At 38.0% G+C, this 16,905-nt stretch overlaps 2 protein-coding genes across 3 annotated transcripts in view; one reads left to right on the top strand and one right to left on the bottom strand.

Annotated features, from left to right (window-relative positions):
- The window catches only part of LOC144075490 (uncharacterized), a 64,684-nt gene that overhangs the window by 28,991 nt on the left and 18,788 nt on the right, over positions 1–16,905 (top strand). The window lies entirely within an intron of this gene.
- Positions 587–16,905, bottom strand: part of LOC144075495 (dihydropyridine-sensitive L-type skeletal muscle calcium channel subunit alpha-1-like) — a 28,065-nt gene continuing 11,746 nt past the window's right edge. The window contains exons 20-41 of the mRNA XM_077602562.1: positions 10,366–10,453; positions 10,162–10,269; positions 9,893–9,945; positions 9,526–9,672; positions 9,154–9,355; positions 8,889–9,047; positions 8,421–8,531; positions 8,262–8,345; positions 8,018–8,065; positions 7,906–7,932; positions 7,695–7,820; positions 7,203–7,268; positions 7,025–7,116; positions 6,707–6,866; positions 6,391–6,518; positions 5,842–5,938; positions 3,284–3,386; positions 3,118–3,219; positions 2,062–2,192; positions 1,869–1,982; positions 1,534–1,660; positions 587–1,110 (exon numbers count right to left, since the gene is read on the bottom strand). Coding sequence (XP_077458688.1) covers positions 1,535–1,660; positions 1,869–1,982; positions 2,062–2,192; positions 3,118–3,219; positions 3,284–3,386; positions 5,842–5,938; positions 6,391–6,518; positions 6,707–6,866; positions 7,025–7,116; positions 7,203–7,268; positions 7,695–7,820; positions 7,906–7,932; positions 8,018–8,065; positions 8,262–8,345; positions 8,421–8,531; positions 8,889–9,047; positions 9,154–9,355; positions 9,526–9,672; positions 9,893–9,945; positions 10,162–10,269; positions 10,366–10,453 — 2,272 coding nt within the window. The 3' untranslated portion in view covers positions 587–1,110; position 1,534. The remainder of the gene's footprint in view (positions 1,111–1,533; positions 1,661–1,868; positions 1,983–2,061; positions 2,193–3,117; positions 3,220–3,283; positions 3,387–5,841; positions 5,939–6,390; positions 6,519–6,706; positions 6,867–7,024; positions 7,117–7,202; positions 7,269–7,694; positions 7,821–7,905; positions 7,933–8,017; positions 8,066–8,261; positions 8,346–8,420; positions 8,532–8,888; positions 9,048–9,153; positions 9,356–9,525; positions 9,673–9,892; positions 9,946–10,161; positions 10,270–10,365; positions 10,454–16,905) is intronic.

The raw sequence follows: 16,905 nt of genomic DNA, 5'->3' as shown, positions 1-16,905 counted from the left end.
TCACTACTAACACAAATTTGGTAATTTCATTGTTGTATTTAGTATGACACCTTCAGTAAATTAAACATCAATTTAAAACAGTTCAGTGTTTATTGTAGCTAAGACCAGGGGGAGGCCAAATCTGGTCCTCGAAGCCTCTATCCAGTCTGTTTTCCATATCTCCCTCCTCTACCACACCTGAATCAAATGATCAACTCATTAGCAAACTGTCCAGAAGCTTGATACCGATAACGATTATTTGATTCAGGTGTGTTGTTGGAGGGAGACATGGAAAACAGACTGAATAGGGTCTCTCGAAGACCGGACCTGGCCACCCCTGCTATAGACTGACAACAAAAATCAGTTATATTCAATGTACAGTGCGTCTGGGATAAATTTGCAAGTTTCTTGTGTTTTACAGTTTTTTCATTAAAATATTTCCACAACAAATTTAACACAACACTGTGTAATTTAATTGATTTAGGTGAAAGATTGTGAAACGCGAAACAGCAAAATATGAAAACTCCCCCCCCCCCCCAAAAAAAAAAATTACAATAAAAAAAAAACAAATAGTTATTCACATTTTCTTAAATACTTCATTGAGAGACCATTGCCAGTGATTTTTCCAATATACACTCCATGCTGCATGTGTGGGCAACACAATGGTGTGGTCATATTTCATTTAAAGCACAGCTGAGATGTTAAGGTTCACTCTTGGCCCTAATGAGCATTTATACAATATATTGACGTATTTATGTGTCTCTACATTTTGAGTGCAAAAGCTCAAGTCAGCCAAAGCCAAAGGTTTTGACCCCCACACTCCCAAAAACATGAATTATTATGAATTATTCTATACACCCGTAAAGCAGCATATCCAAACATACAAACTTCTTGTATGACTAATAAAATAGAGTTTAGAAATACTCTAAACTTTAAAGTTAAACCACAGTGCTTTTGACTCCAAGATACGATTTGCTCCTGGAAATGCGTTTATCAATTGCTCACATCTTTGTCTTGAAGGCCAGAAAGAAAGCAGTTCACTGGAATACCCACACAAAGGCTGCCGTTGCAACAAGTTGCCTCAGTTTTCTTCTTAATGTGCTGAATGTGGGTCATTTCTCTAGGCTGTATCTGTAAAGAAAGATAAAAGGAGTTTGATATAATATTTGAGACCCAAAACAAACTGAAACATTCATAAACTATAAAGTGAGAAGTGAGTTCAAGAAACAGTGAGCCTTATTTAAGTGAGTCACTCAGTGGAATCGAGACAACTAAAAGAAAAAAAAAATCGCAAGAATTGTCATTGTGCCTTATAATCCATTATTACTGATGTATGAATTCTGGTGGTGCTGACCTATTTTGTTGGGGCATAACTGAATTATACTGCTTCAATAAAGTGCTCAAAACACACATTCATCAATCACATAACCATTCGCAGTCACAATCACACCGCCACTGGAATCTAAATTGGTTTAGTAAAGATGAGCATCAATTCAGCAAAGTTTCATTAAGCTACACATTTTTTATTCACACAAAACTGGCATGAAAACACACCTCAAGTGTTGGCTGCGATTCCCTCTGCCATCTGCAGTGGACGCTGACTTGTAGCTTGGTTACCACTGGTCATATCATTCTCCATCACAAAGGGATCAGAGTGGTTTCCAAATAGACTGTCTTGCCTCTGTAATGGAAAAGTTTTAATCAGACTCATTTAAATCGCACATGCCGCTAAAAGACCATTAAAGTAAAGCATAGCACTCTGAAGTAAATAACAATTAACTGGCCAACAATGATATCATGCTCATATATTTAAACAGATTCTCGAAAAAAAATTTTTAAAATGATTGGATTTATGATTTTTTCTATTCATTCCACACTCTTCAACACACCCTGAAAATTTCTTCCTCAGCATCATCAGTCTCTGTCTCTTCGTTTAGTAGATCACCAGAGATGGTGCGATGGAGCTCTGGAGCAGCCTCCTCCTCAATGTTCCGGAGTCCTGCCTGATGACAAACAGTACAATATCTATATATAGTATTTATGGGATCAATGAAATATCGGTACAATGAAAGTGACTCCTACCTGGATCTCATTTGTTGCATTTTTCTTTGTTGACCGGTGGCCATAGTATTCCTCCTGTCTTTGTTTCATTTTTCGGAAATAATCTTGGATTAAGAATGTAGCGTAGAATTTTCCTACAGTCACTTCATCATCTAGTAAAATAGACAAGAAAAGCAATGATTAATTCTTGAAACGATGGTCAAATCCTTAATGATGACATTACCAATAACAAAAATCCTATTTTTTTCCATAACAAAATGCTTAGTGCCCATCTTGATATGTGATCATAATATATTTATTTCCGTGACCGGCCGTTTGGTCGCCGGACTTTTGGTCGCCGGACTTTTGGTCGCCGGACGTTTGGTCGCCGGACGTTTGGTCGCGAACGTTTGGTTGCCCGGACCCAAACAACCAGCGACCAAATGTCCGGCGACCAAACGTCCGGCGACCAAAAGTCCAATGACCAAAAGTCCGGCGACAAATCAAGGTAAAACAACACGGTCTACGCATCAATAAAAGCCAACAATGTCCCTGAGCAGTTTCACTGAGCGGACGTGTGAGTGTATAAGAGTTTGTATGTACATGAGTTGTCCCCTTAGGAAGGGACGTCAGTCAGGGTCTTAACAAGTTCTCCAACAAAACACAATAAAAGTACAGGAAATTTGGAGCTTTTCTTTAGCCTAATAATTAATAGGGCATTAAGTCTGACTAAATAATAATTCACAGTTTGTATTTAGGGAATTTGAGCAACAATTTTAAATATCAATAACCTTCCGGGCGACCAAACGTCCGGCGACCAAACGTCCAGTGACCAAACGTCCGGCGACCAAAAGTCCGGCGACCTAAAGTCCGATGACCAAACGGCCGAGTACCATTTATTTCCATGTCATGCATTCATTTTCCTTACCGTTTGTCCTATATAAGAAAAAGTCTATCGTGAGTAGCTTTATTTAAAACATCTGTTCCATCAAGATGTCTTTTAAACATATTTTAAGCTATTATCTTATCAAGGCGAATGCATCATATAATATTGCATTATTCTTCTCCTGCTTTAAAAACATTGGGTTTTATCCTAACCTCCGATGGGTGGAATGACTTGGTCCAGAAGTTTCATACTAGTACGCTTCCAGATCTTCTTAATAATTGCTCTCAGCTCCTCATTGGCTTGCTCAAAATTACCTAGATGGTAAGAGTGACAGTTGTATCAGTCCAAAAAATAGTGTTGACATTTAATAGCACAAACCTTCTGTCTTTATTTTCAGGGCAGTTCTAACCAGGGCAAACAATGTCGCGTTGAAGGTTACCGTTCCATCACTGTTAAGCGGCATGTTCATGGAGACTAGCCTCTGCAGTTAAAGTAAAACAAATAAACAAAAATAACCGGTTTAACTCAGTTTTCTTTTTTTTAATGCAAGTATATTTCGGGGCGGCCCGGTGGAGCGAGTGGTTAGCGCGTCAGCCTCACAGCTCTGCGGTCCTGGGTTCAAATCCAGGTCGGTCCACCTGTGTGGAGTTTGCATGTTCTCCCCGGGCCTATTTGGGTTTCCTCCGGGTAATCCGGTTTCCTCCCACAGTCCAAATAAATGCATAGTAGGCTGATTGGACACTCTAAATTGCCCCTAGGAATAGGTGTGAGTGTACATGGTTGTCCGTCTCCTTGTGCCCTGCAATCGGCTGTCCACCGATTCAGGGTGTCCCCTGCCTCCGGCACGGAGTCAGCTGGGATAGGCTCCAGCATCCCCCGCGACCCTAATGAGGATAAAGCGGTTCAGAAAATGAGATGAGAAGTACATTTCCCTATGTCTGAAAGTAAGTACCGCTACACATACGTACATCTGAGTCGGTAGTGGGTCAGAGACATTTGTACTGTGGCAGTATGTTATTTTTATAGTATCTGAAAACTGCATAGGTGTGCGATTGGCTGGTTCAGGGTCGAATCTGCCTCCTGCCCATTGTTAACTGAGAAAGACTCTAGCACTCTCATGACCCCTCATGAGGATAACATAAAGATGATTTAATGGGAGGCTTTTGTGTATTCCCAAACCACATGGTGTCCCTTTGGTAATGGTTCCAAGGCAGCATATCTGTTCAATTATGTCCTTGTATCATTATTTGCATAATTTAGTTCTTTTACCCTGTCCCCTTAAACCGTATTCTGTCCAGCTGCAGTTCCGAATAAACAACACAATGAAAACAAATGGGGAATAACAAAACTCCCATCGGGCACATGAATGTTTTCTGGTTTTAAAGAGAGTGTAATTTAGTAGCTAAAACAACAAATACAAAACAAATAAATGGGAAAAAAACAATACAATGCAGTGTTGTCATGTGTTCAACACAAGTGTTGTTTTCAAAAAATTCCTTCAACTGCTCTTGCTGTTGTCTTCCAACCTTCTGGCTATCTTTCTTCTTTTCATTTTGAGGGGTTGTACCAGAATATTTGCCTTTGATTGTACAGTACAGTGGTACCTTGAGATACGAGCTTAATTCGTTCCCGGGACTGAACTCGTATGTCGATATTCTCGTAACTCGAACGAACGTTTCCCATTGAAATGAACTAAAACAAATTAATTCGTTCCAACCCTCTGAAAAAACAGCGAGCGGGGGGAGACTTTTTGCACCGGTGAGTCAAAATATAACATAAACAAATTTAAATGAACTTGGATTACGATGCAGACACACTCAAAAATAAATTTAATCTAACCTTATAATAAACTTAATTCTAATTTTGTTTTACATTTTTATACCTTCTCCTGACCGGGTTAGCTGTTTGCCCCGCCTCCACACTCACGTTCGCTATTGATGGGCTGTTTGCTGTTGTATTCCCTTCAAAATATTCCGAAAATGATGCACACAAATGTCCTCACAATAGGATAATGCACGACCACTTGCCAACGAGAAGAAGTCTTGAATTAGCGATCGCTCCGCTAACTGGAGCTAACAGGCTAAGGGGGGAAAAAACACTGAAAAAATGCAATGCTCCGCTCAGTTACATGAGGAGTTGCGGGGGGAGAGAGACAGTGCCCCTGATGTTCTTATGAGCAGCCAACGGGAAGTAATAAATACTGCTCGTATTAGCGATCGCTCCGGCATTCGCGCTGAGTGCTGGAAAAAAACACTGAAAAAAATGCAACGCTCCGCCCAGTGCTCGTAGATATCTGTAGATGCGGCAAAAAAGACGCTACAATGGTAAACAGCCTCTCATGTCTTGGCCACCTGGCTTTCTCGCATCTCAAAATTTTTCTCGTATCTAGAGATAATTATTTGCTCGAAATTTTACTCGTACCTCGAAATGCTCGTATGTAGGGGTGCTCGTATGTAGAGGTACCACTGTATGTTCTTTGAATTATGTAATATTTAGTTAAGAGATTTATCAGGAAAAAAATGAAGCTGTAATGCAAGGTAGCCTTCTTGATTGTATTTGCTAATATTGAAAACCGAGCATGGTGCATTTGACTGCCTGATTTTCTCTAGCACTTGTCTTCTTTTTTGTTTTGGGCGAGCTGGAGCCAATCATAACTGACCTTGGGTAAAAAGGTGGACACTAAAACATGCACTGGTCACTAGGCAATCAAAACACACAAGATCTGACTCATTTGGTCAAGGTACCCATACATTAAAAAAAATGTCCGCAGGTGCATGTCTGTGTTTTCACACTGCCACCGGGAAAAGTCCACAAGACCACAATGCCCTAAACACAAAGCCTTCCTGTTGAAAGGGATAAAAGACTACATTGATCAGGGTATTTTCATGTTTTTACGCTACAATCTTGTGTTTCTGTCTACTTTTCACTGTCAGTACCTTGCAAGCAATACGATGAGGACAAAACTTGCCGAAACCCAAAGGCGGTGGTATTCGCCGTAGAAGTGTCACTACATCAAGATGTTTAATGCGGGCCCTAAGGGAAGAAAATTAGAAAGAGGAAATTAAAAAAGGTTACTCTGAATCATGCACATTTAGACATACTATGTCGTAAGTGTTGCACAGAAACTCCTACTAGCCACTCATTCTTATGGATACATGTACAAAAGTGGCGTTGGTTGCTGAACATGAGTGACGCTACGAGTACGCCAAAGTGCCTTAATGCCGACCATTGAAAAGCCCTAATTTCTGACATCAAGGATATGAAATAAATGCCCAAAAGGTATGTCAAATACGCCAAGATAAGCATGTGAGAGTGAAGGTGTGTAATCCTAAAGAAGAATCTGATGGCTATAACAAATTGGTGGCTGAACGTTGCTTGCAATTTAGTTGCAATTTTGGCGCAGGTCGATGGGTGGTCGAACACAATTTTGATGTTATTTGATTATATGATTGCACCAGAGAGTCAACTGACAGGTAAATACTTACGTGGCTTCAGGATCATATTCTGCCCATATTTTTTTGAACTCATCCAAGTGCTGGGGGCCCAGAATGGACCAATCACGGGTCAGATAATCAAAGTTATCCATAATGACTGCCACAAACAGGTTTATAATCTGTTCAGGATATAAATACAATATTGTCATTAGAGGTAGTTCAAATGATGTCAAGATTAGTTGAAATACTTGCATCAGTGCTTCTGTATGAATTAGTTTTAAGTCGTATTAACTGGGTACAAAGGATTTATGCAGAGATATATTTTCCGTGGCTGATAATGTGTAATTACATGATTGTTTTTCCTCACCAAAAATGCGCAGAGCATGTAGAAACTCATAAAGTAAATAATGGCAAAGTTAGATCCACAGGTGAATTCTTCTCCGGGTAGGTAATCTGATTTGGCGTCACATTTTTTTCCATACATACTTCCAAGCATTACTTCATGCCACGCTTCCCCTGTTGCGCATCTGTGGAGCAAAAATGGTAATGTCAAATCATGTCATATTCTATCCATTTCAAATTTTTAATTTGTGCTTGTTGTTCGACACATTTGTAAAAGCATTTGAGTTGTTAAAATATTTTGCTCAGACTCAAAATTCTCTTTTTGATTGATTGTTACACTGACCTGAATAGTAGCAGCACAGCATGTGGAAATGTCTGAAAGTTGTTGTTCCTGTTGATGTATGTACCATCAACCAATGCAATTTTACCAAATATCTGGAGAGAAAATGCTATCAAAGTGATGTATGCTGTATGCCAATATATATATTAACGCACAACATGCTAGTTGTGTCTTTACATACCTGCATTCCAACAACAGCATATATAAAAAACAGCATTAGAATGAGCAGGGCCACATAGGGAAGAGCCTGCAACAAGGAGTCAAATTAAATATCAAAATAAAACTGAAAAAAACAAGGACAGTATGAATTTATGTGAAATTAACTTTGAGGGTCATGCGATGGTTTTGTGGTTCTTTCCCTTGTCTTTAATGTGGGGAGCCTGGATTTGATTCCCACTCAGTGTCGATGTGGTTCTGAGTGTTAACTGAAAATTTAATGTGAGATTTTATGGATGTTTGTCCCAACGTTGGAACAAATACATTGTGAATTTTGGTGTTCAATCAGGGAATAGTTTGCTTTTCTCTTCGACTGAAAACAAACATATGTCCAAATATATTTGTTCCTCTAAATATTCATCAGTCTTTCTTGCCCGTTTGTGAATAGTTCAAAAACTTGAGAAAACAATATAACAAAAACATTTTTGGTTAACATTTGCAACAGGATGAAACAGACCTGAAGGGATTTTATAAAGGTCCATAGCAGATTCCTTATTCCTTCTGAGCGATTCAAAAGTTTCACCAGACGCATAACACGAAAAAGTCTGAAGAATGTAATTGACACACTCATATTCTCTGAAGACTATAAACAGGGAACAAGGCCATAACGGTAAGAGAAAAACAATCAACAACAGTCTTCAGTGCCCAGCAAATAGATTAAACCTCACCGCAATAGCTTGCATAGGATCCACAGCCTAAAAAGAAAAATACATTTTATATATATATACAATTTGACAGGCTGCACATTATTGCAATTTACTCTTCCGATACAGTAGTTACCTCACAGCCATGAAGACAGTAGAGTCCTCCAGAGGAGACTAATGCTGCCTGAGTGGGGGATGAGGGGAGATGATTAAATTACTTGAGCATGAAAAGAAGTTTGACTGTTGAGATGAATCAAAATACATCATCTGTACATGTGTCAGTATTAATATCTTTTGGTGTCAGACCACAAACACAATTTGATTTTACAAATTTAAAATCGGAGTTCAATTGTGAACCGGCAAAATGTTTCAGTACTCACATCAATTTCACTCAGAGTTACATCCACAACACTTCCAATGACAATGACAAAGTCAAAAACATTCCAGGGGTCTCCAAAGTAACCCTATGAGATACATAAGAACGAAAAAAATGTTCACATTTCACAATACATAATGCAATGCCACTGATTTTGACCAACCTTAGCTTTGAAGGCCATGAGTTTTAGGATCATCTCCACAGTGAACAGCACAGTAAAAATTACATTCAGCATGTCAGATAAGTGTGTAACATGGTCTGACTGGTTACAATACTGTGGGTCAAGTACAAACATCATTTGCTCTGATTAATTGCAGCAATAAGTGACAAAACATCTCCAAATTAAAAGATTAGAGGTGTCAATTGTTCTTCAAAAGTTTTAAGCAATTTTTCCTTGTGTTCGACTATATGGTATCTACATTGAAAATTGAGCAATGTGATATTAGCTTTTGCAGAAAGCCCTCCAAATTGTAAGAATTATTTGGACTCATAGTAATATCAGAATTACAATTGTAGATGATTCAAGATTCTTCTAACCGAATTGATCAAAATGATCTTCACAATTGGAGTAATGCACAGATGTCAATAGAGCATGTGTTTTCATATTGTAAGAAGCGTGTTGTTTACAAACCTGCATTCCCAGACACATGGTGTTGAGCATTATAAGAAGGAACATAAGGTATTCAAAGTAGCAGGAGGTGACAATGTACCATACTTGATATTGGTACGGATTCTTGGGAATATAACACCGCAGCGGTCTCGCCTTTAGAGCATACTGGACACATTGGCGCTAGAGAATTGGAAGGCATATTTCTTAACTTTGTGATTTTAACCTCAAACTTCAAATTGTTACAGTGGCATAATTGGCTTCAGTAAATTTAGAATGCTAAACATACCTGGTTTTTGTCCAGCTCACAGTTTTTATACTCTTGCTCTCCTTGTTCCTGGAAGGTGACGATAACGAAACCAACAAATATATTCATCATGAAAAAGGCAATAAGGATGAGGTAGATGATAAAGAAAATTGAGATGGCAACTCGGTTGTTGTACACTGGCCCTCTATCCTCTATGTTTGAATCAATGGCTTTGTGAAGGATTCTGAAAAAAAACCAAAAACAATAAACACCAAACTCTTAGTTAATTTCAATAATCACAAATTCCTATTCATTTGAAGTATTTTCTTCATTGTATTTTCATTGTAAGGAGTGTTGTCTATTGAATTATTATTATCATTAATTGTGTCAGTCGAATTATTATTTATGACTTACTTTGGCCATCCTTCAAAAGTAGAAATGGTGAACAATGCCAGCATACCATTGAAGATATTATCAAAGTTTAATTCTGAGTTGGTCCATTCTCTCCTTCGGACCTCCATTTCATGAAGTGCTCCTTCCTGATACTTTATATACCAACCTCTGAGTAGCAAAGAAAAATAGATAGTCAGATACAATAATGGATCAGCAGTTTTATTCTATAAATAGATATTGCGCTTTGGACAGACTGCACTTTAACCTCAACAACCTAAGCTATAGTGTTAAATCACGTATGAGATAGCCTTCTGTTTAATTAGCAGCACTATTATCAAACATTGATTAACATAACTGCTTACTTGTTTCAAAATATTTAAGTGCTTACCTGCATTGTTCCTCAGACATTTGGTCTGGGTCTGTACAGGAATAGAACTTTCCCTGGTAAAGCATTGAACAACAGATTTTCAATGGACAAATACTGTGCACGAGTTTCTCCTCATAAATAAAGTATGCCTGTCAAGTAGACTAAAAATTTCATGGGCCGGATTGGACCTGTTGGAGGGCCACATCCAGCCCACAGGCCGTAAGGGTGACACCCCTGCCATACATGATAGAAAATTAATATTGTCTTTAAATTACCACTAATATCCTTACCTTAAAAAGTTGAACTCCAATGCAGGCAAACATAAAGTCAAGCAGCATGGTAACCAGTACAATGTTTCCAATGGTCTTGACAGCAACAAACACGCACTGGACCACATGCTAGAAATAAAATGACATTCATCAATACCTTAATCATCCACATAATGAAAACCCTTTTTTGTTGATTGCCATCCAGCCACGGACAGCATGTCATACCTTGAGACCCTTTGCTCGGTTGATGGCTCTCAGGGGTCTAAGTACCCTCAAAACCCTGAGAATCTTAACTACTGAGATGGCACTGGATCTAGATGACAAAATGAAGCAGTATTTTAATTATGAATATTGAAAAAAATGTAGACACGATTTTTCGGGTGAAATTGTGCAATTATCAAGGTTTAATCCGCAGATGTGGAAATTATCGACATAATGTTTTAGTTCTGTAATCTTTAATACATCCACAAGTAGATAGTATATATGTTTTGATGAAAGATTGGCGACACTCTTTTTCCTTGTCGACGATAATGTCAAATATTTATTCATCTTATTAGACGTGCTTCATAACTGAGCAAAGAATACCCCGAGATTTGGTAAAAACGTAAAGCTGGCATGCAAAATGACTTGAATGGCTGGACATCGTAAGGCTTTTTCTTGAAAAAAAAAAGTGGTCTATGTAAAGTAAAGCTTTTATTTGTTTAAAAAATAAATACTATGTATATATAGTCAGGCTTTTTTCTTTAAAAATGACCATGTATATTAAGGGTTTTTATTAAAAAATGACCATGTATAGTAAGGCTTTTTTATTTAAAAAAACGACCATGTACAGTAAAGCGTTTTTCTTAAAAGACGACATAGTATAGTAAGGCTTTTTTTCTTAAAAAATGACATAGTATTGTAAGGCTTTTTTCTTAAAAAAACGACATAGTATTGTAAGGCTTTTTTTCGTAAAAAACGACATAGTATAGTAAGGCTTTTTTCTTAAAAAACAACATAGTATAGGCTTTTTTCTTTAAAGACGACATAGTATAGTAAGGCTTATTTTCTTTAAAAACGACACAGTATAGTAAGGCTTTTTTTGTCTTTAAAAATGACATAGTATAGTAAGGCTTTTTATTTACAAAAAAGACCATGTATAGTAAGGCTTTTTTCTTAAAAAATGACCATGTATAGTAAGGCTTTTTTGTTTAAAAAAGACCATGTATAGTAAGGCTTTTTCTCTTAAAAAACGACATAGTATAGTAAGGCTTTTTTTCCTAAAAAAACGACATAGTACAGTATGGCTTTTTTCCCCTAAAAAAACGACATAGTATAGCATGGCTTTTTTTCTTGAAAAACGACATAGTAGAGGAAGGCTTTTTCCCTAAAAAACAACATAGTATAGTATGGCTTTTCCCCCTAAAAAATGACATAGTATAGCATGGCTTTTTTCTTGAAAAACGACATAGTAGAGGAAGGCTTTTTCCCTAAAAAACGACATAGTATAGTATGGCTTTCCCCCCCTAAAAAACGACATAGTATAGCATGGCTTTTTTTCTTGAAAAACGACATAGTAGAGGAAGGCTTTTTCCCAAAAAAACGACATAGTATAGTATGGCTTTCCCCCCTAAAAAACGACATAGTATAGTATGGCTTTTTTCCTTTAAAAACGACATAGTATAGTAAGGCTTTTTTTCCTAAAAGACGACATAGTATAGCATGGCTTTTTTTCTTGAAAAACGACATAGTAGAGGATGCCTTTTTTCTTAAAAAAACGATATTGTATAGTAAGGCTTCTTTTCTTAAAAAACGACATAGTACAGTAAGGCTTTTTTTCTTTAAAAAATGACATAGCAAGTAAGGCTAAGAGAGTCGGAGAATAAATCTGACTTCTGATTCTTCACCTTCTAGTTGTTGCTGTGGTCCACTGGCAAAATCATTGGGTCAGAACATGAGGTGGGAATCAGGAATGAGTTTAATTGCACTTGTTGCAATTCTCAAATTGTTTATTGAGGTAATGAAAAGGATAAATACAACTTCCAACTTTACTGTGCTGCAGTGGCAAAGACAATGGGTCAGAACTTCAGGTGGACTCAAGTTCAAATCAGAAGTGAGTTTGATTCCACTCTTTGCAATTCTCAAATTGTTTATTGAGGTAATGAAAATGATAAATATAACTTCCAATCACATCATTTCAGAAGACACTGTGGTCCAGTGGCAAGAACACTGGGTTGAAATTGAAGTTGGACACAAGTTCAAATCTGGAGTGAGTTCAAGTCCACTCTTTGCAAATCTCAAATTGTTTATTGAGGTGATGAAAATGATAAATATAACTTCCAATCATCTCATTTCAGAAGTCACTGTGGTCCAGTGGCAAAGACAATGGGTCAGACAGACCTCAAGTTAGTGGATTTGACTGCCATGTGGGAAATGGGGGTTCGAATCCCACTGTTGTTTGACTAATCACTACACTAGTAGTTCAGTAAATGGGTAATCCTTTTTTCATTCGAATAAAGACTTAGTCATTTTTTTCAGCAAAACAATATTTCCGGTCAGCCTTCGGCTGACCGGAAGACAGTTGGGAGGGGGGGATCCCTGGTGGTGTTCGACAGTCGGCCTGCGGCCGACTGCCGACACCATACAGTCGTTGACTGGCGACACCGGGACGTGAACCCTCGACACCCATGTCGCAGGCAGGTGACTTACCCACTACACCACGAGGCGGCCCGCCTATACATGATTGGAAGTTATATTTATCCTTTTCATTACCTAAACAAACAATTTGAGAATTGCAAAGAGTGGAATTGAACTCATTCCTGATTTGAACTTGAGTCCACCTGAAGTTCTGACCCATTGTCTTTGCCACTGGACCACAGTGACTTCTGAAACAATGTGATTGGAAGTTATATCTATCCTTTTCATTACCTCAATAAACAATTTGAGAATTGCAAAGAGTGGAATTGAACTCACTCCTGATTTGAACTTGAGCCCAACTGAAGTTCTGACCCATTGTCTTTGCCACTGGACCACAGTGACTTCTGAAATGATGTGATTGGAAGTTATATCTATCCTTTTCATTACCTCAATAAACAATTTGAGAATTGCAAAGACTGGAGTTGAACTCATTCCTGATTTGAACTTGAGTCCACCTGAAGTTCTGACCCATTGTCTTTGCCACTTGACCACAGTGACTTCTGAAACAATGTGATTGGAAGTTATATCTATCCTTTTCATTACCTCAATAAACAATTTGAGAATTGCAAAGAGTGGAATTGAACTCATTCCTGATTTGAACTTGAGCCCAACTGAAGTTCTGACCCATTGTCTTTGCCACTGGACCACAGTGACTTCTGAAATGATGTGATTGGAAGTTATATCTATCCTTTTCATTACCTCAATAAACAATTTGAGAATTGCAAAGACTGGAGTTGAACTCATTCCTGATTTGAACTTGAGTCCACCTGAAGTTCTGACCCATTGTCTTTGCCACTGGACCACAGTGACTTCTGAAATGATATGATTGGAAGTTATATCTATCCTTTTCATTACCTCAATAAACAATTTGAGAATTGCAAAGAGTGGAATTGAACTCATTCCTGATTTGAACTTGAGTCCACCTGAAGTTCTGACCCATTGTCTTTGCCACTGGACCACAGTGACTTCTGAAATGATGTGATTGGAAGTTATATCTATCCTTTTCATTACCTAAACAAACAATTTGAGAATTGCAAAGAGTGGAATTGAACTCATTCCTGATTTGAACTTGAGTCCACCTGAAGTTCTGACCCATTGTCTTTGCCACTGGACCACAGTGACTTCTGAAATGATGTGATTGGAAGTTATATCTATCCTTTTCATTACCTCAATAAACAATTTGAGAATTGCAAAGAGTGGAATTGAATTCATTCCTGATTTGAACTTGAGTCCACCTGAAGTTCTGACCCATTGTCTTTGCCACTTGACCACAGTGACTTCTGAAACAATGTGATTGGAAGTTATATCTATCCTTTTCATTACCTCAATAAACAATTTGAGAATTGCAAAGAGTGGAATTGAACTCACTCCTGATTTGAACTTGAGCCCAACTGAAGTTCTGACCCATTGTCTTTGCCACTGGACCACAGTGACTTCTGAAATGATATGATTGGAAGTTATATCTATCCTTTTCATTACCTCAATAAACAATTTGAGAATTGCAAAGAGTGGAATTGAACTCACTCCTGATTTGAACTTGAGCCCAACTGAAGTTCTGACCCATTGTCTTTGCCACTGGACCACAGTGACTTCTGAAATGATGTGATTGGAAGTTATATCTATCCTTTTCATTACCTCAATAAACAATTTGAGAATTGCAAAGACTGGAGTTGAACTCATTCCTGATTTGAACTTGAGTCCACCTGAAGTTCTGACCCATTGTCTTTTCCACTGGACCACAGTGACTTCTGAAATGATATGATTGGAAGTTATATCTATCCTTTTCATTACCTCAATAAACAATTTGAGAATTGCAAAGAGTGGACTTGAACTCATTCCTGATTTGAACTTGAGTCCACCTGAAGTTCTGACCCATTGTCTTTGCCACTTGACCACAGTGACTTCTGAAACAATGTGATTGGAAGTTATATCTATCCTTTTCATTACCTCAATAAACAATTTGAGAATTGCAACAAGTGGAATTGAACTCACTCCTGATTTGAACTTGAGCCCAACTGAAGTTCTGACCCATTGTCTTTGCCACTGGACCACAGTGACTTCTGAAATGATGTGATTGGAAGTTATATCTATCCTTTTCATTACCTCAATAAACAATTTGAGAATTGCAAAGACTGGAGTTGAACTCATTCCTGATTTGAACTTGAGTCCACCTGAAGTTCTGACCCATTGTCTTTGCCACTGGACCACAGTGACTTCTGAAATGATGTGATTGGAAGTTATATCTATCCTTTTCATTACCTCAATAAACAATTTGAGAATTGCAAAGACTGGAGTTGAACTCATTCCTGATTTGAACTTGAGTCCACCTGAAGTTCTGACCCATTGTCTTTGCCACTGGACCACAGTGACTTCTGAAATGATATGATTGGAAGTTATATCTATCCTTTTCATTACCTAAACAAACAATTTGAGAATTGCAAAGAGTGGAATTGAACTCATTCCTGATTTGAACTTGAGTCCACCTGAAGTTCTGACCCATTGTCTTTGCCACTGGACCACAGTGACTTCTGAAACAATGTGATTGGAAGTTATATCTATCCTTTTCATTACCTCAATAAACAATTTGAGAATTGCAAAGACTGGAGTTGAACTCATTCCTGATTTGAACTTGAGTCCACCTGAAGTTCTGACCCATTGTCTTTGCCACTGGACCACAGTGACTTCTGAAATGATATGATTGGAAGTTATATCTATCCTTTTCATTACCTCAATAAACAATTTGAGAATTGCAAAGAGTGGAATTGAACTCATTCCTGATTTGAACTTGAGTCCACCTGAAGTTCTGACCCATTGTCTTTGCCACTGGACCACAGTGACTTCTGAAATGATGTGATTGGAAGTTATATCTATCCTTTTCATTACCTAAACAAACAATTTGAGAATTGCAAAGAGTGGAATTGAACTCATTCCTGATTTGAACTTGAGTCCACCTGAAGTTCTGACCCATTGTCTTTGCCACTGGACCACAGTGACTTCTGAAATGATGTGATTGGAAGTTATATCTATCCTTTTCATTACCTCAATAAACAATTTGAGAATTGCAAAGAGTGGAATTGAATTCATTCCTGATTTGAACTTGAGTCCACCTGAAGTTCTGACCCATTGTCTTTGCCACTTGACCACAGTGACTTCTGAAACAATGTGATTGGAAGTTATATCTATCCTTTTCATTACCTCAATAAACAATTTGAGAATTGCAAAGAGTGGAATTGAACTCACTCCTGATTTGAACTTGAGCCCAACTGAAGTTCTGACCCATTGTCTTTGCCACTGGACCACAGTGACTTCTGAAATGATATGATTGGAAGTTATATCTATCCTTTTCATTACCTCAATAAACAATTTGAGAATTGCAAAGAGTGGAATTGAACTCACTCCTGATTTGAACTTGAGCCCAACTGAAGTTCTGACCCATTGTCTTTGCCACTGGACCACAGTGACTTCTGAAATGATGTGATTGGAAGTTATATCTATCCTTTTCATTACCTCAATAAACAATTTGAGAATTGCAAAGACTGGAGTTGAACTCATTCCTGATTTGAACTTGAGTCCACCTGAAGTTCTGACCCATTGTCTTTTCCACTGGACCACAGTGACTTCTGAAATGATATGATTGGAAGTTATATCTATCCTTTTCATTACCTCAATAAACAATTTGAGAATTGCAAAGAGTGGACTTGAACTCATTCCTGATTTGAACTTGAGTCCACCTGAAGTTCTGACCCATTGTCTTTGCCACTTGACCACAGTGACTTCTGAAACAATGTGATTGGAAGTTATATCTATCCTTTTCATTACCTCAATAAACAATTTGAGAATTGCAACAAGTGGAATTGAACTCACTCCTGATTTGAACTTGAGCCCAACTGAAGTTCTGACCCATTGTCTTTGCCACTGGACCACAGTGACTTCTGAAATGATGTGATTGGAAGTTATATCTATCCTTTTCATTACCTCAATAAACAATTTGAGAATTGCAAAGACTGGAGTTGAACTCATTCCTGATTTGAACTTGAGTCCACCTGAAGTTCTGACCCATTGTCTTTGCCACTGGACCACAGTGACTTC

Source organism: Stigmatopora argus, chromosome 6, assembly GCF_051989625.1.
Source record: "Stigmatopora argus isolate UIUO_Sarg chromosome 6, RoL_Sarg_1.0, whole genome shotgun sequence".
NCBI lineage: Eukaryota > Metazoa > Chordata > Actinopteri > Syngnathiformes > Syngnathidae > Stigmatopora > Stigmatopora argus.
Note: the sequence above shows the minus strand (reverse complement) of the source record. Positions and strands in the feature narration are given on the sequence as shown.